A 21535-nucleotide genomic window follows, 5' to 3' on the forward strand; every position below is an offset into this window, starting at 1 on the left:
TTACAAATGACAGCATGAAAAAAACATCTTGCACAGTAACTGGAAGCTCAGCTCCGCAGCGTACCCACAAACTGACAGGACACTGGTGTCTTGATTAGTCTCAACTTGACAAAGAAGGATGTTATGAAGAGCTATGTATTCATATACAGTAGTCACGTGGGGAACTTATGACCTAAAGCAGAGGCAAACTACCTTTCTTGAAACTTCTCAGATTCTTCACCAATGGGGTAACCTTCACCCTGTGTCACGACTAGTGGACTTAAAAAAAAAAAAATCTCAAATCTAGTTTAATGGTGTAGCTTTTATTTTTACCTGCGGGCTTGTGTTCACAGCAGCTTTTAAAAACTGATTTCTCAACAACAGCTGCATACCATCTCCCAGCTGTGGAAAAAAGTCAAAAGTCTTAGTTCTAAGTTGTTTGCATGGCACTTAGTTTTCCCTTTCACAAGTGAAGGTTTTTTTTTCTCCCCCATCTCTGTTTCTTGTTTTGTGCTTGCAACATCTTCCATGCTTGAACATTTCTTACCTTCTTGTCTGAACGTTCAAATTCAGTAATAAAACCTTCCTAGTTAATCTTGCCGGATTCTACCTACAAGCAAGCCCTCACATACTTCGTTTTTATGATAATGTTAATTTTGATTCACTGGAAAATATGTTAGCACATACCCGTGCTCGGATTCAGGATGGAAAGGTGAAAAGGGCACAGTGCCTGCCCTTCGGGGCCTACAATCATGGGTTGTGATGTTGCTCTGAGATCGCTTCTGTGATCTCTCATTTCAGGAAGCCAATAAGCCGCAGACTGTGCCTCCTTTCTCCCCACAGTTCTAATGTAAGTGTGGACCTAGCCTTGCTCATGGTGCCGCAGAGGAGAGTGGGAATGAAAGAATCCATGCCTGCCTTGAGGCTATATATTTGCAGAAACAATGCCAGTTGTCCGGTGAAAAGAGCAGGCAGCATGGGGTAAATGTGAAGTAAATAGCAATGACCAGAGGGGTCCCAGCCATCCACAGGGTAGAGGGTGGTCGCTGTGCCGTGGAGTGGTCAAGGGAAGGTGGGCTTACGGAGGCAGGTCTTGGGTGTCCAGCTGGAGGGGTCACGCTGTGCTGGGTGAGTGGGTCCTCACTGTCCTTGGTAGCCTCAGCTCATTGTGATAGGAGAGCAGTGCAGCCTTTCTTCTTGGGCCCAGAAGAAGCCACTGCATCTTGGTGTCTGCAAAGCATTCTGCTTTATCCTTATTTTTCAGAATGGCAGGGATGGCCTCCAGAGGGAGGAGAAGGAGAAGAATGTGATGTGGATTATGGGTCTGTTGTTGGGGGCTGGGAGCCCTGGGTGAGGCATGGGAATGTGTAAATGAGCTGGAACATGGCCTTGCCCTGGGTCGACGGCTGTACCCTTCTGTCCTCTGGCCCTGATACTTGCCAGAATATGGTGGGAGGGGTGTGTATGACTTGGTTCTCTCCATGACTGGCTGTCTCCTCTCTTTGGACCAGCATTCAGTTCCAACTGGCACAACTTGCCCTTGGAAAAATGTTTTCCCATAGAGCTATATAAGTAGACGGTCTATGCTTTTCTAATAGTGCCTTTGTCAAAAATACGTCAACTTCAGAAGCATTTTAGAATTTTGGAAATACTTTTGGAGGAAAATCACCATCAAAATAAGCCCTTGACTTTCTGTAGAGCTTCATGGCAAGGACTCAGTCTCCTGAGACTGTTTTATTTTATTTTTTTAACATGATTATTGTTTTTAAACCAATGATATTTAATAGATTACTCCATACATTTATTCTTTGAGATACAATGGGCCTAGCATCTGTTCTCCATTTACTTTCCCCGTAACATCTTTCTTCCTCTTTTTCTCTTATTTGAGTTTGTTGAAAATGGTATTTTTGGTGGAGGTTATTTTAAGGTGGTGTTGAAATAAATCCTGGGACTGTCCTCTTATTCAACAGCACATGTTCTTTTAAGCCTACACATCCAGGGTCATCCTACCAAAATAAATTATATGGACCCTGTACAAAACTCTCAAGTGCCTGACTTTTTATTTATGAGACTTGGCTGGCATAATGTTTGTAGTTTCCCCTGAGCAAAAATGGTCTCCCCTTTTCTTGTCTCTGCTTTTTCCAAGAATTCCTAGCAGCTAAGGAGCTATGGCTCCATGTCTCTAACTATTTTAGCTTTATTATCCCTCTCGGGGAATTTTTTTTTTAAGCTTAGTTAAATTTCAGCCAAATCTACTGTTTTAACAATTGTATAGGTAGATGGAGCTCAACAACCTGCCCATTTATAGGCATTCAAGGCTATCTGAAATCATCAAGATGTTTCCTTTACCTTGACCTAAGCTGGGTAAAAATATCCTTATCTATAGAGGAAATTTGACTGATTTTTTAAATCTTTTAAAAGCAAATTTTTGCAAAGCTTATGTTTTCCCCAGAGTATAACAGTATTTGTTGGAATTATTCAGAGATTTGTAGATGGCCTAAAAATCTGTAGAAATAGGTCTATCAAGTACCCAATTTCCCATGTGGAGAAAGGACTTAAATTTTCCAGCAAATTGGGGAAATATGTAGATACTTCACTTTGGAAGCTGACACACCAAATAAATATCCTTCTAATGTGCATATGATTCCAGAATCTTTATTCCTTTTCAGTGTCCTTTTGTGCAACTACCGTAACAAAATAGTATGGGTAGACACATCTATCTTTTCCCCCTTTTGAAAATTAGATCAAGATTACTGGGATGAACTTTTCTCTCAATATCTACCCATGGATCTGTCTAAACCCCTTGGATTACGAGTCCGTTTCAAACTGGGTTTTCATCTTTCCAAATTTGAACCCTCTTACTTCAGTTAAGCTGATTGAAACTAGGGCACCTGGGTGGCTCAGTTGGTGAAGCGACTGCCTTCGGCTCAGGTCATGATCCTGGAGTCCCGGGATCGAGTCCCGCATCGGGCTCCCTGCTCAGCGGGGAGTCTGCTGCTCCCTCTGACCCTCCCCCCTCTCATGTGCTCTCTCTCATTCTCTCTCTCAAATAAAATAAATAAAATCTTAAAAAAAAAAAAAGCTCGTTGAAACTAGTTCTGTCCAGAGAGGAGTTGGTGCCTGGGGAAGTAAGAGTGAAGATGAGAGCTCCACCAGCTAGGTGGTGGAGGAAGACATGGGATAAAGGATTATCTTCACATGCATGGACTCCGGTAGATCAGTGTATCTTCAGAGAATAATCAGTGGCATCTAGCATAGGATACTGGCAGTGGTTTGGGGTATGAAAAAGGGAACCTCCTGAAAAGGTAGGGGGGACAGGTTGTGGAAAGCCCAACAGCAGCAGGGAGCCCCTGGGGCTTTGAATATGGAGTGACGTGACAGGAGTGTGTGGTGGGACGACAGCCCTGTGCTTGGGCTTGGGCGACAGCCCTGGGAATAGTTCGTGTGGTGGGCGTGCACTGGCCTTGGCTGTCACCATCCGTTCTCACCACTCCCTCTCGGGGGCATGCCTGTTCAGTTCTCAGTCCCTGTGTTTGTGGTGTGTCTTGCACCTCAAGTCCGGCCATCATCAAGTCATCGCTGGTTTGAGGATAAGCATGTGACCCAGTGAAAGGCACTGAGTGTTTGCTTGGGCCTTTGGTGCTTTTCTTCACCGGCCATGGGAATGGTGGAAGGTGTGGCTGGGCTGCCAGAGCTGCCATAAGCAGAGAGCCAAGAGCCAGCGGAGGGGGAACACAGAGAGATGAGGGCGAGCAGCTGGGGGTTTTGAACCTCTGGCCAGTCTGAAGCCAGCCCCACCACCTATGTTTATGGATGCATACTTCAGTAAGATCCCTTTTGGCTTAAGCAATATGATGTTGAGATTTTTCTCTCTTGCTCCTGGAAAACTCCTCACAGAGGTGGAGTCAGATAATCTGCAGGCAGTGTTACTAGTTAGGAGCCTTTTGATGAATAGTCTGGGTACTTGGTACAGAGTAGCCACTCAACAAATCAATAACATTAATTAACAAATTAAAAGAGCTTAATTAAAAGCTGATGGATGGCAGCTGGCTAATTTTCATGGGGTTCTGTCATAGGTACCTTGCTTTGTATTATATCCGACTATATTAACTCTGTTTTCAAAAACAATTTAGTTTCACAGCAGGATACATGTTTAGGCAGCTTGGAAATAGGATTATTTTTATACAGTCTCAATGCGTGTATCCCACTAGCATTTGTCTCTGTTATATCAAAGATAGGGGTTTTATGAAGGGCAGAATGTCCAAGTATTTCTTCTGGTTGCATGTCATATATTTTCTTGGACTATGCTTTGTGATTTTTGCCCTTAGTTCTTCTCCAATATCTGACCTCTGAATAAAATGGTCCTGGGAAAAGACTTGCGTTGGTTTTATAGTTTTAAACAGATTAAATCTGCCTTTTGGGAGAAGGATTAGTGTTCCTGATTATTCTATCAAATGTCTAGATAAGAAAACTCCTGAAGCCTCATGACTACCCCTTATTATTTGTTTAAACAACTGTATGTCAGTAGGGAAAAAAGTGCTTTTTGTTTTCAATTTTTTATGCAGGCAAGTTTATTATGTAACATTTTACAATATGATTTTATTTTTCCAGTTTTATTGAGACATAATTGACATGTAACATTGTGTTAGCTTCAGATATACAACATAATGACTTGATATATGTTCCTGTTGTAAAATGATCACCACAATAGGTCTAGTTAACATCCATACCCTCATATCGTTGCGAATTTTTTTTCTTGTGGAGAGAACTTTTAAGATCTATTCTCTTAGCAATGTTCAAATAGACAATACGGTATTAGAAGTGCTTCTTTTTAAGTTGGAAAAATCAAATGCTCTTCTAAAGAGATTCGAAACAGACTAAGGAATGTTTTATTGCTTCACTTTTTCTTCTTCGTCAAGATAACTTTGCAACAATAATCATATAGCCCACCTTCCTTGTATATTCTGTCGCTCCCACTACTTCCACAGGGGAAAATGAAGTCGCGGACATGAGGTGAGCATTAAGTGGGAGCAAGGATTAAATCTCTGAAGTCTCTCTTAATGGATTTGTTTATCCATTACTGTTTATTATTAATAACCACCGAGATACATGCTTTTTTTTTCCTCTCACACAAGCACTTACTTATAGGTGGGATCATTCATTATCCTGGACCTCTGGCTTCAAACTTAAAACATCTTACTTAGCAACACAGGGACACCTGCCATAAATAAAACCATTCAGAATTTCTAATAGGGTAGTTGTTTCTATAATTAATGCATGGCTGTCTAGAAGTGGAACTTGATTTCTTAAATGGTTCTCCTGATGCTGCTGCATGATGGCAGTACACCCTAGGAGGTAAAACATGCCAATACTCATTTCAAGACTGTCCAGCTAGTCCTGGGACCATTTGGGGAACTAGGCTCTCCAGGCTGTAATGACTGCCGTACCATGGGAGTTGGCTCCTCCAGACAAGATGGAGTGAATAGGGTTCACTGGCCAACCAAACTACGCTGTAGTGAATTAGCAATGCCTTAGCTTTAGCCAGAGCTTTGTACTTGTTAACTATGTAACTCTCTAATTGAAATTTTAGGGAAAATAGAAGATAGGCTTTCAGCCATGATGCCTTTTCTTATTTACAATATTAGTTCTGGACTGCAGAGATAGAGCACAGGAGGGGCTTGGGAAAATGGATGTGGGCATCAGATACTTCTGGTTTAAATCTGGGTCTGCCACTCTCTAGCTGTGAGTCCATGGGCAGTTGGTTTACTCTTCATGCACTTCTATTTTATCATTTGTAAAATGGGATAATCACGTCTACCTTTCAGCTAGGGTTAGAAATAGTGTATGGACCATACTTAGTACAATACCTGGCACTTGCTAGTTGCTCGGTAAATCATAGTGTTGCTGTTCTTATTACCCTTCCTTTGTTATGCCTCTGCTCAAAAGGGAGAAGTTGAAAGGAATCTGCCATAATGGTGCTTCCTTCTTTACCATTGGCTTTTCTGGAAAAGTAGTCCTGGATTGGCCTGATTGTGATTCTCAGCAGTTAGCTAGTGGGGGAGTGAGGGAGTGGGTGTGGCTTCAAGCCAGAGCGGCCTCCATACCCAGGCCCGTGGATGCCCAGGGATGGCTCCCCAACCCTGGAGCTTCCATGTCCCAGCTTTGGGACATGCACCACTTCTCCTAATCACTGTGCTAATTACTGTACAGTGTCATAGACCTACATTAACGATTGTGTATTTCAAACTGAAGTAATAATGCACATTTTTGTGTCATCCATCCTCACATTTTGTGGCTCTTCTGACGTGTTCCGCTTATAACGGAAGAACCCTTTAGGAAAAATGAAGTCTGCCTTGACTTTTAGCTTTTCATTATTGTAACGGCCTCAAGTTTGGTGTCTGCTCACGTCCCCCCTTGTCACCTAGCCACTTTCTGACCAGTGATGTGGGAATGTGATGGGTGGGCAGTTAGAAGCCAGATTGGTCTGTATGCTGTATAGCCTGAATATCACCGTTAAAGACTGTAGAAAAGTGGGTGGCTAGATTGATAGATTTTAAAATATTATGTTTTTGGAAATGACATACACATATGTTGTATATGATTTCTTTCATTTTATCTTAAAGAATTTTACGAGTATTAAGATTAAATATAATACTCAAAGATGCAGTCTGGTGTCATCTGTTATAGAAAGGCAACCAGAGTACTTTCTTTTAAATATTACAGTAAGATACTTTATTAATTCAAACCGAAAACCACATGATACTTAATTATCAGAGGTAGAAATAACCCAGGAAGTCTTACCAAGTCCTCCAGGATTCACAGGAAGCCAAGTCCTCAGACTCCAGAAAGAGGAAAGGGAAAGGGAGCCTGGAGACTGGGGAAGAGCCATTCTCTGCTCAGGCGGCTTCTCCCCCAGGCTAGTAGGCTTGCCCTGTTCATCTCTCTCCTTTGGGCCCTGGATGCTGGATGTGGGTGCAGACTCTGGTGCTTCCTTTCCTTAGGAGACCCCAGGAGTTCTGTTGGCCAACGATGTTACCGAGTGGCTGAATTTCTGGAGAAGTGAACAGGGAGTCCTTATGGTTTGTATTTTCACAGTTACTGTTGCGTGTGCTTTCTGGCCTCTCTGTAAAGGACCAGTACCACTGAGTTCTAACTGCAGCCTTGTAGCGTGGAGAAAGACGCGCTAGGTCCTTTATAGAAGTGGGAACGGGAGATAGTGAGTAAACTGCCCAGGGCCCCAGAGTTGAGTTCCAAAACCAGAACCAGCACCAGAGCCCAGGCCTCCTGACTCGCAAATACTTTACTTTTCGTGTTGGTAGAATTAGAAAATGTCATGATACCAAATTTAGCACGACAAACTATTTATCTAGCTGCTTTTCTTAGATTAGAACATAAACTTGTCCTAGGTTTTGGCTACTGCAGGCATTTTGATTTCTCCCTGTTCAGCAACCTCTGGATCCCTTCTCCCAGATGATTGGCAGTGACCTTCAGCCTAATTTATATGGTATTGAGGACTTGGTCTTTGGTCCAAGCAAAGCTGGTGGCCAGTGACATTTGCCTCTCTTCTGTCTTTTTCCGTAGAAGGTAATCCTAGCCCACACTGCAAACTGCTGTCCTGAAGAGCAGCTTTACCTTTGTAGAGAGTCTGGTATGATTCTGGAATCCAGAATGTTCCACAATCCAATATTCGACCTACAGAGTAGAAGGTCAAGGCTCATATTCTATTAAGACTGAAATTATAAGGTGTTGTGATGGAGAGTTGCTGAAGAGAGGCTCTGTGTCTCAGTGATTTCCAAGGTCCCCCTGATTCCCAGGCGGCGAGGGAAGGATGGGGCAGGGCTTGTGTTCTGCAGCTGGGTGTCCTGTTTCAGACCTGGCGGTGACGTGGCAGGGCTCAGGGTTTTCACTGAAGCTTTTCAGCCTTGGCCTAGAAAAGCTGATGAAACCTTTTTTCCCCCTCTATCTAAAGCCAGCAGAGCAGGGATGGGAATGAAAGGGCCATTAACCTGCGGCACAGGCTCTTCCATTGAGTCTGTAAGATTCTTGAGGATAAACAAAGGTTCACTGTTATTCACCCTTTTGTTCTTATTTGGACCTAACATGGTGCTTTGCACTGGCATTTTGTTGAATGGAATTGGATGTTTGGTGGTCTCTCTTTTATTCTGAGAACCCTGAGCATCCCTTCTTGCCAGTATTTGGGCTCTTGTATTCCATGCCCAGGCTTTCTGTCTTTGAGTTAATCTCAAAGAATATGCTGATAGTGGTTTGTGAATGTGGTTTTATCGTATAATTTTGTCTGCAAGCATTCAATTTTCAAATACTAATTTTCCTGTATAAAACTGGTTAAAAGAATTGTTTATCGATTATTCCACACATATTGATGTTGACGAACAGGACTAAAATGACCTCAGAGGCATTCACCTGTGCCCACAGCCTCGGTGCCTGATGAACTTGGGCTCTGAGTTAGGCAGACCCTAGCTCCAGGCTGAGCCTCGCCACACTGCCTGAGTGGCCTGGGGAAACTTGTCCCCAGGAACTGCAAACTGGGGATTATGTAAGGACCTAACTCATGGGGTTATTATGGAGATTAACTGAGGTCACTCATGCAAAGTGACGGCACAGTTCATGGCATAGAGTAAGTACTCTAAAAATATTTGTTATTATTTTTATTATTATTATTTTGGTAATTTTGACATAAACCAAATGACAGCTGAGATTGGCCTGATCTGTGAACTATTGGGAAGGCTATTTTGAACACTCCCATTCTTTTCCCTTTGGAAATCCAAAACACTGCCTGGAATTCCTGCCAATTCCCATGGAGGTTTGCGTTTCCACAGCCCTCTCTGGCATAATCTTCTGCTCCCACTGAGGTGATCAGGTTAGAGATCGTCCACCACCCACTCCCACTCATGTGTCTGTGTTCCGTGACACAGCTGTGGAGAAGTAAAACGTGCCTCTTACCTAGTTACACTGTCCCTGTCCAACCCATCAGCACATCATGGTGGATAACAACCGTCCTGAAGATTTGGGGCAAAGGGGAGGCTCAGTAAAGCAAAAGTCTTTTCCTGCCCATCCCCGGAATGATTTCTTCTGGTTCTGGCACTTCATTACCTAATCAAATAATGCTTAAATAGAAATATTTTCTAAAATACACCAAAAAATTAAAAGTGCTTATGTTTGGATTGTGGGACTAGGGGTAATTTTCTTTCCTTCTTTCTATATTTCTGAAACTTTAAACATTATGTAAATAAGTACACGTTTCATAATCTTTTAAAAAAAAAGAGTTTTTTTTTTTTTTTTTTTTTTACAGATTTTATTTATTTATTTGACAGAGAGATAGAGCACAAGTGGGCAGAGAGGCAGACAGAGGGAGAGGGAGAAGCAGGCTCCCCACTGAGCAGGGAGCCCAACATGGGCCTTGATCCCATGACCTGAGCCAAAGGCAGCTGCTTAACTGACTGAGCCACCCAGGTGCCTCAAAAAGACCAGTTTTTAAGGCCAGGGAGAAAGCTTTCAAGGATTGGGGAAGACTTCGGTATTAACAAGAGAAATAAGTCCTTGCCCAGCAAACCTCATCTCCTTTTTCTGATCCTTTAAAATGTATTTCTCACGAGTTCCTCCTAATGGGAGTTGTTGTATTTTCTGTGTCACAGTTCCAGATGCCGCCTCATTGGCAGCATAATAGGATTCTTTTTTTAACATGTCTTGACAAGCCAGTTGTTTCTGGAAGGCTCCTCCTATCCTTCGGTCTTCCGTGGCTCCAGGATGGAGTTTCATTGCTCAGGCTTTCCCACTCTGGCTTCTGCCCGGTTCCACCCTTAACTTTGACAGAGAGAAGAGTCTCTACTTTCTCAGCTCCTGTGGAGCTCATTCCTCCTCTTCCTGATTGATCCCTGTGCTCCCAGGACCACTCCTGCTAAGGTCACCAGTATCTTCCGTGTCACTGAATCCAGTGGGCACTTTGCAATTATTGCCTGACTTGATCTCTGAGCAGCATTGGGAACGGACACTTCCTTTCTCTTAAACCATTTCCTCTGCACATGGTTCCTTGACAGCATGCTCTCCTGATGGTTCTCCTCCAGCTGGATTCCTTTCTAGTTCGCTTTTCTGATTCCTCCTCTTCTATTGTTCTTTAAAGGTTGGATTTCCTCAGATTTCTTCTCTTCTCACTCTCCATGTTCTCGCTGGGTAACCTCTTTGGGTCTCATGATTTCAAATATAATTTTTGTGCCACTGACTACAAATTTAACTGCATTTCAGCAAATCTAAGACATCAATGATGGTAAGATGCACCAAGATCTTATATCCCATAAAGAAAGACAGAAGCACTGCCAATTACATGACATAACGGCTTCTTACACATAAACTGTAAGACGAATTCCATTTTCAGAAATGTCAGAATATGAAAAAGGCACACTCAAGAATTAATGGTATGCTGTAAAATGTTTTTGCATAGATGAACTGCTATTCGCAGAGTATGAATACCTGGTGTGTCTTAAGCATGGTGTTCCTGGGAATGCACAAATGAATCATAATAACGTTGTCTAGAGAAGCTGGTAGTTTCCTGAGTCCTGTCTCTCCAGGCATGAAATAGGCCTTATTACCATATAGCTTATTATATGTCTAAATAAGATAGAATTAAGTTACTGAACAATGAGGCAGAGTTATTGAGCCAGAGGGTCGTCAAGATGGTGCCCAAACTCTTGAGATTTGTTTCATTTTATCTACAGTTGACTGACTCTAGAGTCATAGTCAAGAACGATCTGGCTATCTTAGTGTAAACCACGTGGTGGCCTCTGAGCAGTGCTCCCTATCATCACAGAACTTCTCAGACAATTGAATTTTAATTTTTACTACTCATTTATTTTGTTGTTACAGATCACTGGGAAATTGTGCTCTTCTTGTTTCCCTCATTGTTTTTTTATTTCTTTTTTTCTCCCTCTACTTCAAAATTACTTTTAACAGCAATGGGACCTATAAGAACTATTGCCAAATTTTGAAATGTAATTTTCCTGCAACAGCGGCCAAAGTTAACAAAAAGACACAGAAAAAAAATCTCATTAAGTATTCTAATCTACCACCATCTGCAAACCTCGTTCTGTTTCACTAAGCCTTTCTAAAAATAATCTGAGTGGTATAGCTTCCTTCACTTCTATGGAGAGAATAATCTATACTAAATTATGTTTGTCTCAAAATATTACCTTATGTTCAATCTGATTATCCCAATAAAGTTTTGTCTCCTTAGTCCTAAGGGCAGGGAAAATCATTTACATTCCATTTTTAGATGCTGTTAACTAGTGTATCACCCCTGAACCTCTACTTAATTTAGGTAGTTTAGCATGCAAATCAGTATGTTCCCATAGAAATGTTCCAAAAATAATATATCCCCTTGCTTTTCTTCTCCCACAACTCTCTTCCATAAGACCTTTCTTGTTGTTAGTTCAGAATAGAACATTTAATGACAAAAATTTAAATAAAATAATCTGATCATGTGGGAATTGAAAAATATTCTCCTTAAATACTCCTGGGTCAAAGAGGCAATAAAAAAATGCAATTATAGACTCTTCTAGAAAGGAAGAAGAAGAATACTGCAAATAAAACCCATAAGGTGCAGCCAAAGATTTACTTGGAGGAAAATGATTGGACTTTTAAGACTTGTTATTAAACAAAAAGAATGACAATGAATGAGCTGACTCAAACCTGAGAGTTCAGAAATGAACAAAGAAACAAAGCCACATGATATACCACGGAAAGCTGAAATATTATTAACAAAGGAGCAGAAATTAAATAATTAGAAAAGAGAAAAATTATTAAACTTGTAGATCCAAGACTTGTTACTTTGAAGAAAACCCTTTGCTTATCTAATGACAAGAAAGTTAAAACGTAGTTCACAATTTAGGAATGAGAGAAGGGTTGAAGGAGGAGGGATTCATCTACAGATAGGAATTAAATGTGTCTAAGAATTTGAAAACCAGCGATTAGAAGATAATTTGTAAAGACAATAGATGTCAAAATGAGATTTGTAAAAAATGGTAACATTGAAGGGAAGCTGGCTGGCTCAGTCGGTGAAGTGTGTGACGCTTGAAATTGGGGTTGGGAAGCCCCACGTTGGGTGTAAAGATTACTTAAAAAAATAAAATCTTTAGGGGCACCTGTGTGGCTCAGTCATTAAGTGTCTGCCTTTGGTTCAGGTCATGATCCCAGGGTCCTGGGATCGAGCCCCGCATCGGGCTCCCTGCTCGGCGGGAAGCCTGCTTCTCCCTCTCCCACTCACCCTGCTTGTGTTCCTTCTTTCGCTGTCTGTCTCTGTCAAATAAATAAACTCTTTAAAGAAAGAGAAAATCTTTTTAAAAAATGGTAACATTGAGTGGATATATAACCACTTAAGAAATGGAAAGAATTATTAAAGAATTAATTCTGTATAATAAGTACCTTTTTTTGTATATTTTTGTTTCAAAAAATGTGTATGATGAAATCTTTCTAATTAATGAATGTCATCATAATCGTGATGAATTCGCCTGATAAAAGTAGAACAAATAGGCTGGTACATGTCAGTCTCTCTTAAAAGCATAGATGCAAAAGCAAAACAGTTATAGCTGGTAAAATATAAGAAATATTAAAACACCAATCCTGAGAATCCAAGACTTGTTTAAAGATTAAGAAATCTGTTGCTATTGTAATATAGGACTAAAGTAAAAAAGCAAACATTCATCCAAATACATATTTTAAAAAACACAGTGTTCATTCCTGATTTTTAAAAATCAAAATTCTTAGTGAATGAAGAATAGGTCACTTCCACAATGTGATAACAAAAAAGCATCAACATCAAACTCAATGGTGAAATATTGGAAGTGTTCCCATTAAAAATAGAGGTACACATGAAAAGATGCTCAACATCATTAATCATTGGAGAAATTGAAATCAAAATCATAGTGAGATACTATCTTACACCTACTAGGATGGCTGTAATCAGAGAGAGCATAAAAAGTGTTATCAAAGATGTGGAAAAATTAGAACCTCATACATTGGTAGTAGGATTCTAAAATGGTACAACTGCTTTGGAAAATAATGTGGAAGTTCCTTACAATTTTAAACAGAGTTAGCATATGACACAGCATTTCCATTCCTGGATGTAGGTGTGTTGTATGTGTATATACCCAAGAGAAATGAAAACTAATGTCCTCACAACAGCTTGCACAAGAACGTTCATAGCAGCATTATTCATAATAGCCAAAATTCTTAATCTCAGGAAACAAACTGAGGGTTGCTGGAGTGGTGGGGGGTGGGAGGGATGGGGTGGCTGGGTGATAGACATTGGGGAGGGTATGTGCTATGGTGAGCCCTGTGAATTGTGTAAGATTGTTGAATCACAGATCTGTACCTCTGAAACAAATCATACATTATATGTTAAAAAAAAAAAAAGATAGTAGGAAGGGAAAAATGAAGGGAATCAGAGAGGGGGACGAACCATGAGAGACTATGGACTCTGAGAAACAAACTGAGGGTTCCAGAGGGGAGGGGTGGGCGGATGGGTTAGCCTGGTGATGGGTATTAAAGAGGGCACGTACTGAGTGGAGCACTGGGTGTTATATGCAAACAATGAATCATGGAACACTACATCAAAAACTAATGAGGTAATGTATGGTGATTAACATAACATAATAAAATAAAAAAAGTAGAAACAACCCGAATGTCCATCCACTGACAAATGGATACATAAAATGTGATATATCTATATCTTTATAATGGAATATTATTGGCAATACAAGGCAATGAAGTACTGACACATTCTACAAATGGATCAACTTGGATTGAAACATGGGTTGAAAACGTGAGGCTGAATGAAGGAAGCCAGTCACAAAGTACGACATATTGTAGGAGCCCCTTTATATGAAATGTCCAGAATAGGCAAATCCACTGAGAAGAAGTACACTGATGGTTGCCTAGTGCTGAGGTGGTTGGGGAAGAAGTGAAGAGTGAATGCTAATGGGTACAGGGCTTCTTTGTGGGGCGAAGAAGATGTTTTAAAATTGATTGTGGTGATGGATGCATGAGGATGGTATGCACAACGCTGTGGATATGCTAAAAACCACTGAGTAGCACACTTTGGGTGGATATCTCAATAAAGATGTTATTAAAAAAAGAAACAAATGAAAATGTGCATGAATGCTGTTGCTGGTATTCACAGCAATCTGCCAGTAAACAAGGAGAGGAAAAGATGTATGAATACTGGAAAAGAAGAAACAGATTATTACAGAAAATATTCCTATCAGAGCATCCAAGAGACCTCACTGAAAAAAATTAGTAGAGGCAGTAAAAGAGTTTGGTAAAGAAGAAATTATAAAACATGGCCATAGGCTCTTCTCCTTACTGATAGAAAGAGTTCTTATGAGTACATAAGAAATGATGATCACCTAGTAGGAAAGTAAACCAGTGACATGAAGGCCATTTACAAGAGACGCAATGGTGAATAATGATATGAAAGGAACATATCTATAACGAAGGAAATACTTTTTAAAACTATGAGCTAATAGGTTAAGACCCTCCTGTTGAATGAGCATCTTTTAGGTAGACATTCACAGGGCCTCAGGAATTATGTAACTATCTCAGACTAAGTCGTATGAATAAACATATTTTAAATACCACATTTTTTATTTACCTCATCAGATCCCTGAAAATTGGGCAGAAGGGGGATGGGACCCTCCAGTGCTCTTCTCAGAAGGCTGCTTTGGTTCTAGGGCTCAGAGAAGACAAAGGCAACATAATGTCTTGAGTGTTGTTTGACCTTGGTGTCCTGAGGGGTACTCATTAGGTCTGCTCTCCTCCAAGGTTTTCCCTGGAGCAGGGGGGGATGCCCTGTGCTCTCCAAATACGTCAGGGCCACAGCTTCCATATTAGATCGAAGACTGGAGCAAATGTGACTCACTAGTCCCTGAAGCTTCCTCATGGAAGCAGGTAGCCATCTTGACTTGAGGGGTGAGGGTTGAGCCAGTGTCTGTCTGTCTAGATGGTTGATCCTCAGCTGTAGTAAGTAGCAGTGCCAAGCCCACCATCATTATAGGAGTGTTCCTCTGGTCATTGTGGTGGCCCTGCCTTGTTAGAGTCATAGTTCCCTCAGTTTCCACTTGCCCTGAAGAGATTATCTTAGAATGTCCATTATATTTCATATTGGAATGATGCCAATCCACATATCCTTGAAACTGCTCTGCTTATAAGGGAGGTGTGCTTGATGAAAATTGTTGCCAGAGATCTCTCTCTCAACCATTCCAAGGTCAGTGGTGAAAATTTCACTTATTAAAGAGATTTTATTATAAATGAATGTGAGCATCTTAATTTGGTAGGTTTTCCTTGTAAACATGCAGAACATTTCTCTGATACTTTCTGCTCTCATATATTTCCTGCTAGTTTATGTGGAAGCTGACTGCGTTGAGGCTGTTTGTACTACCGAGAAATACATAGAGAAATATATTATTGTTCTTTTAATAGACATAATTCATACATGGTTATTGTAAAAACTCAGAATGTGGATGAATACACTTCCTGCCTTCAATTAGAATTATATAGTTATAGTGAAATAAAAATGCTGACTTATTTAAAATACAAAGAGGGTATTCTTAAAGAATAGGGTCTATAAAGCTTTTGTGGTACATTTAAAATGATATTTTAAGCAACTGGTGAATTTTTATCTTTTGATCTACAGAGTCACATACTGAGATCTAATTAAGAGGATGAGTTTTGGGTTTTATTATTGGGAGAATCCTCAAAATTATATATGTTTTGGATTAAATCTAAGATTACCTACTTACTATTTATTTTTATGAATAGTCTTTTGCTTTATGATAACTCTGTCAAACTGATTTCTCTAGGTCGAAAATGTCTGCTTGGTAGATCGAATATCTTCTAAAAAAGCAGCCCTAGGTACTTTGTATTTGACGGCAACTCATGTCATATTTGTGGAAAACGCAGCTGACACAAGAAAAGAAACATGGGTATGCATTCTTTATTTTTGGCTTTATACATTTTCTGTCGTTTTAAGTAACAAGTTTTGGTTGGGCTTTTGATATTTGGGTGTTCAGAGGACTCTTTTTGGAGGATCAGCTTCGCCTTGTTTTGCACAGAGTCAAATCCACTTGATTTACTTATTCATTTTAAACACTGATTATTTAAACATCATCAAAGACAGCCTAGAAATAGCCAGAAATATAAGTGCTTCATGTCACAGCTGTCAAGTAGAGATCCGAGAACATCAGTGCCAGATAGAGCACTTAGCTAGTGCCTTATTTGCAATACATTGTATTTGTAGGATCCAATAATGCAGACCATTTAGTTATTTTATTATGTTGTCTTCGCTTTTCTGATAATTTGACAACGAAGGAAAGAAAAGCGGGGGAAGAGTCCCAATGTCAGATATTTCTGCTACTTAGTAATGAGACCATTGGATACATCTTATTTTATATAGCCACCCAACCCCCGACACTCTGACTCGAACCAGAATCCCTGAATTGTAGATTTTTCCCTTTTCTGTATTCTGTGGACATTGTTACATTTTCAGCGGAAGGTGGTGGGCATTACTGGGTGGAGAGAAATAGTGACAGATGGTGACTACACTTGGGAGCATCGCATAATGTATATTGTATACCTGAAACTGATGTAACAGTGTGTGTCAACTATACCCACATAACAAAAGATAACAAATGTTCCCATTGACTGAGCCGAAACCTACCCCCCGCCACACACTGAAGCACCAGAGAGATGCACTTCAGCCTGATTTTCTTTAACATAAATCTCTTCTCCAGCCTGCCTGACCACCAGCAGCTTAGAAAACAACAATCTCAAGTTGCTATTGAACTTGAGCATCCCATGTGGAATTAAGGAGCATGGTGGCACCTCCCAGCGGAACCATCTCTAACTTTTGTTGATTGCGAGGTTTATTTCACTAACTTCTCATGACCTTATTTAATCTTAGCTATTAAGTGCGTTCACCATTTGACTACCAAAATGTTCCCTTACCTGGACTTGTACAGAATTGTATGCTGAATAGTTGGCTCTAAATAATTAGCCTGGATATCAGAAGACTTGGTAATGAAAAATAAAATGACAAACTTAGATGGCTCTTTCCCGGGAACATTGGTTCTTGTTGTCTGAGTGCAGGCGTTGAGCTAGCCAAAGACGGGGGGAGTGTTTCTTGTCCGTGTTCCTTCAGAGATCTGGGTTGTGCTCGTCTCATTTATCGGTTATCAGTGCTTAGCTTCTCCACATGACTTTTGGTTGTAGATTCTTCACAGTCAGATTTCCACCATTGAAAAACAGGCAACAACCGCTACCGGGAGCCCTCTGCTTATTCGCTGCAAGAACTTCCAGCTGTTACAGCTCATCATCCCCCAGGAACGAGACTGCCATGATGTGTACATCTCTCTGATACGCCTTGCGAGGCCAGGTAGGGTGGAGGAACTCAGCATTGTGGACATCGCACCCTGAGGTTCACAAACCGTGTTCAAGAAATATGCATAGCTTAAGAATTATGGTGTTTTAGGAACTATATGTTTTCCCAAGTCCTCCAATGAGGCCAAGAATTCTGAATGATTCATTGCCTTTTAGGGGCTCTCCCTGAGTTGTTTACTATACGATCCTCTTTCATTTTTCTTAGTATTCACTTTGTCTTGGGTGGGGGGGGGTTTATAGCTGTTCCTTTTGGAGTGAAATCGGATTAAAATCATGCCCTTCCCATACTATGATTATTGAGCCACCTTGCTTGGAGCCTAAGATAAAACTGACAAATTGTTTTGTGTGGAAAATATTAATATCAAACAGCTTAAGGGCACTTCCCTGTCTTGGGGCTTTTAAGGTTTGGTTTTTTATGGCTTTGTGATGGTGATAGAGGTTTCCCAAGGTTGATATAACTAGACGTTTGTTAGCATCAGTTGTATTCACAGTGTGGATCTGTTGGTTCTCCTAAACAAAACCTTCTTAAGTGTCGTGGGAAGAATGTTTTGTTGATTTGAAAAATAGATGCTGTCAATTTCGCTCCTGTTCTATCCCTCGGCTTGGGGTCTTCCGATTTATGGCTTCCTGGGCACTTCTAGAGAAGCGTTTCTTGTCTCTCTATGTGGCTTGTATGGGTTGCGGTGTCCTTTTGCTTAAAAGAAATAGACATCTGAGTTTCTGGGGAGAATTCCATAAAAATAAATCTTTTATATAAGAGTAATCTCCATGGTAGTGTTATACTGAAATCACTGACAAGGGAGATGGAATATATCTTTTTAGTTACTGTGCTAAATGCTTTTTGATTCAGGACAAGAAATTTGGTTGTAACGTCTGCAAGGGGCTTGGCTGGGTCCTCCATTTCTTATTGTGTGACCGTATCATCTCCAGAGAGCGAAGACCTCAAGTTATTTCTTGAAAATGGTGCAGGGAGCTGTCAAAACCTGATAGTTTTGACTTGACTTTGCTCCCCTTTCAAAGCAGCTGGTGGAGGCTTTTTCATCTCCGTGTGTTGCAAAGAAATGCAGAGTTAGCCAGAAAAGCAGTTGAACTTTATTTAGAGGGTGCACTATAATTGGAACAGAAGTTCTGGGAAGATGTGTGTTAGGTTGCGTGCGGCAGGGAATGCGAGGAGAACTGTGTATCAGCAATTTCTGTATCACTGATTAATGGCTGGGCTGCGTAATAAATGTGCTCTGACCTGACTAATAGGATTTAGGAATAGCCCAGAGAACTGGGAAAGAGCTGAGTGGCTGGAAGGGCAGATCACAGTGAACGTGAGGGCTGTGGCTGGTGCGGACAGTCATTGCAAGGGTCCCCATGGAGGAAAATCTCTGTGTTCCTCACTTTTTATAAAACTCCCACTTTTTCTTAAAGGTGACATTTGGGAGGTAGGTATTAGACATAGCCAGAGAGCAAAAAAAGAAATCATAGTAATGAATTGAATTAAACTTACTACCTTAGAAGATTTTAAGAAAGCCACCAGCATTTTGAAACCCTGGAATCAGAAATGTCAGTTTACATAAAACACAGTACTTTAATAAGTGTGGGAAGATGAAATGGAACCCAGACAGTTTCACAGTTTAATGTTAGAAACAATGCTAAAATTAGGATCTGTTACAGCCTACAACCTTGGAAGCAGGTTTTTGAATCTGGGTGGAGGTAGAGAAAGGTGGAGGGGGTCCCAGCTGGGAATAGGGATGGCTTATCAGAGCCATCTGAAGATCTTTTACAAAATATACCTTCCCCCTCCTCTGGGTCTATCAGAGTAGGGGCGTGCGCGCGCGTGTGTGTGTGTTAGCACGATATAGATCTCTGTGGTGGTTCTGGTTAGTCACCAACACAAATCACCTATTTTCAGCTACCCTGATAGCTAAGCTTCAAGGTCCTGTAGAGGACAAATTTTCTTATTTTATTTTTTTACAAAAGAAGAAATGCTTGGGAGTCCATTTAAGTCAAGTCCTATGAAGGAGATTTTCAGAACTCTTGAGATTCTCTCTCCACTGAATTAGGATTTCTAGGATAAAGGTACATCAAACTACTAAAACATTTAGCGAGATTTTATTGGTTGGTCTTTTGTGTGAATTCAGATTGGTAAGAATGAAAAATTAAAGTAGCCAAAGTCAGTAAGCTCTTTAATTCTTAATAAAGAATAATTTAGGTTAAAGTAAAACTTTGGACCCAGTGAGAAATAGATCCAGTGTACTAGTAAGGATATACATTTTTCTGATGAAAAGACCCCTATTTCTCAGAGAGCTTCCATTTTTCCCATGTGCATTCTCCTCCCTCTTATTTGGCTTCTGCTGTTTATTTTTCTATCAATTATCTTTCCCTCTGTAGTGTTCCTGGGCCCTTGAACATTTAAACCATCTTTGTTTATTTTCCCATTTTTTTTTCTAAACGATAGTTTTTTTTTTTTTTTCAGTTCTTCTTAGTCCCCAGTTCTTCTGCACACATATTATGATTTTAAAAATCTTGTGATTGACATCATCTCATTTGCTCAGTTTCACTTTTTGGGGGGGTGGGGCTTAATTTCCCTTTTGACGTCCTTGTCTGTCACAGCTGCTTACGCAGTGTCTGCAGTGGTAATTTGCTTTTTATTGACCATACTAATCTCTGAGTCCAGAAGTCCTTTTCCATTAACGGTTAGCTTCCACAGCCCTGGTGTTTCATTCAAACACTTACTTGTTGAAAATAGACAGCAGACGTCTCCTTATTTTTATTCTAAATCTGCAAAGTGCAGTAATAACTGTGCTGTCTTCTCAACCTTGTTTCACTGGTTTTTCAGCCCCGCTTATTTTGGGTTGCCTGAATTAAGCAGAAGGTTGGGAGCAGCTGAGCTTTCAATTGTTACTTTTGGTTCTAATAAACCCCACATATGTGTGTCCCCCTGATGACTGCTGGTCACTTTTCCCTTCCTAGACCCACCTCTTCATTCAGCGAATGCCCATTTGTGTTTGATCTTTCCTTTGGAGTTTTAAAAAATTTGCAGAAGGGAAACAATCAGTAACGTAACTGTATTATTCAGGTTTTACATTGGTCATTGCAAGTTTTCTTTTTCTTTTTAAAGTATTTTTTTATTATAATATTGTTACCTTTTGTTTCTCCCAATTAGTCTATCTCGGTAATTCCTACCCTATTTTTTTCCCCAAAATATTCTGTTTTCATAACCAGTTAGCCTGATACCTGGGAAACAAACCAGGTTGTTTTTCTTTTTTCTCCAATTGCTTTGTCTTACCCACAGCTGCCTTATCTGGTGGAGTGAACACCCTTTCCTTTTTTATGGGAGAGAAGGGGTGGGGGCGTAGAGACGGGGCCATTTGGAGGCTGGGTGGTTCCAAGTTGAAAATTACCGCTTGATGGCATAAATACCCACCCAGGGAGTAGGAAGTGGGATTGCCCAAGAGCCAAGGCTTTGATGAGAGCAATAGGTACGGAACCCATCGCAGTGCTGAGGGCTTCCTTGTGTTAAGGAGTCCAGATGAACGGTAGTGCTCAAGGAACGTCAAGTCAGTCAACACATGCATCTCTTAGGCCATCTCCTGAGTTCTGAAACACCGATTTGGCTAGAAACGTCCCCAAAATGCTATCCATTCTTTTTTTTTTTTTTTTAAATGCTATCCATTCTTAATTTAATGCAGTATTTTAGAAATAGTTCTTTTTCTTTCTGGATAGAAAAACCTTCAAGTCTGCCTTTGCTTGGCAATTATAAGATTTAAATAGGTAAATAAAGTAAATACTAGAATGATTTCTGCATAACTTTTTCTGAAAAACCTTTTTTTTTTAGATTGGAGGTGCACATTCGGCTTACTCCCACAGTGCAAAGGCATGTGGGGGTATTTGCTTCTTATGGGAAGAGCTCTGGAGGAGAGCCTTTTGGTGCACCTCCTCTTGAACCCTGCTGTCACTAATAGCAAAAGACATTTGATGTTGGGTGTGATGGCTCAGACTCTGTGGGGTGAGAAGCCGGTGGAGTATTTAACATGTCTGTTTTAAGAGATGAGGGTGAGGAATCAGGGATCTGACCTTTCTGAAGCAGACGTGTTCTCCATTCAGATTCTATAAAGACTAGAGA

At 40.6% G+C, this 21535-nt stretch overlaps 1 protein-coding gene across 2 annotated transcripts in view; it reads left to right on the forward strand.

The window, feature by feature from the left end:
• Window positions 1-21535, forward strand: part of MTMR7 (myotubularin related protein 7) — a 113564-nt gene that overhangs the window by 33730 nt on the left and 58299 nt on the right. For both annotated transcript variants that reach the window (XM_073902361.1, XM_073902362.1), the window contains exons 2-3: window positions 15846-15968; window positions 17254-17416. In XM_073902361.1, coding sequence (XP_073758462.1) covers window positions 15846-15968; window positions 17254-17416 — 286 coding nt within the window. The remainder of the gene's footprint in view (window positions 1-15845; window positions 15969-17253; window positions 17417-21535) is intronic.

This window comes from Callorhinus ursinus, unplaced genomic scaffold, assembly GCF_003265705.2.
Source record: "Callorhinus ursinus isolate GAN/ISIS: 27379988/994484 unplaced genomic scaffold, GSC_fseal_2.0 scaffold17, whole genome shotgun sequence".
NCBI classification, from domain to species: Eukaryota; Metazoa; Chordata; class Mammalia; order Carnivora; family Otariidae; genus Callorhinus; species Callorhinus ursinus.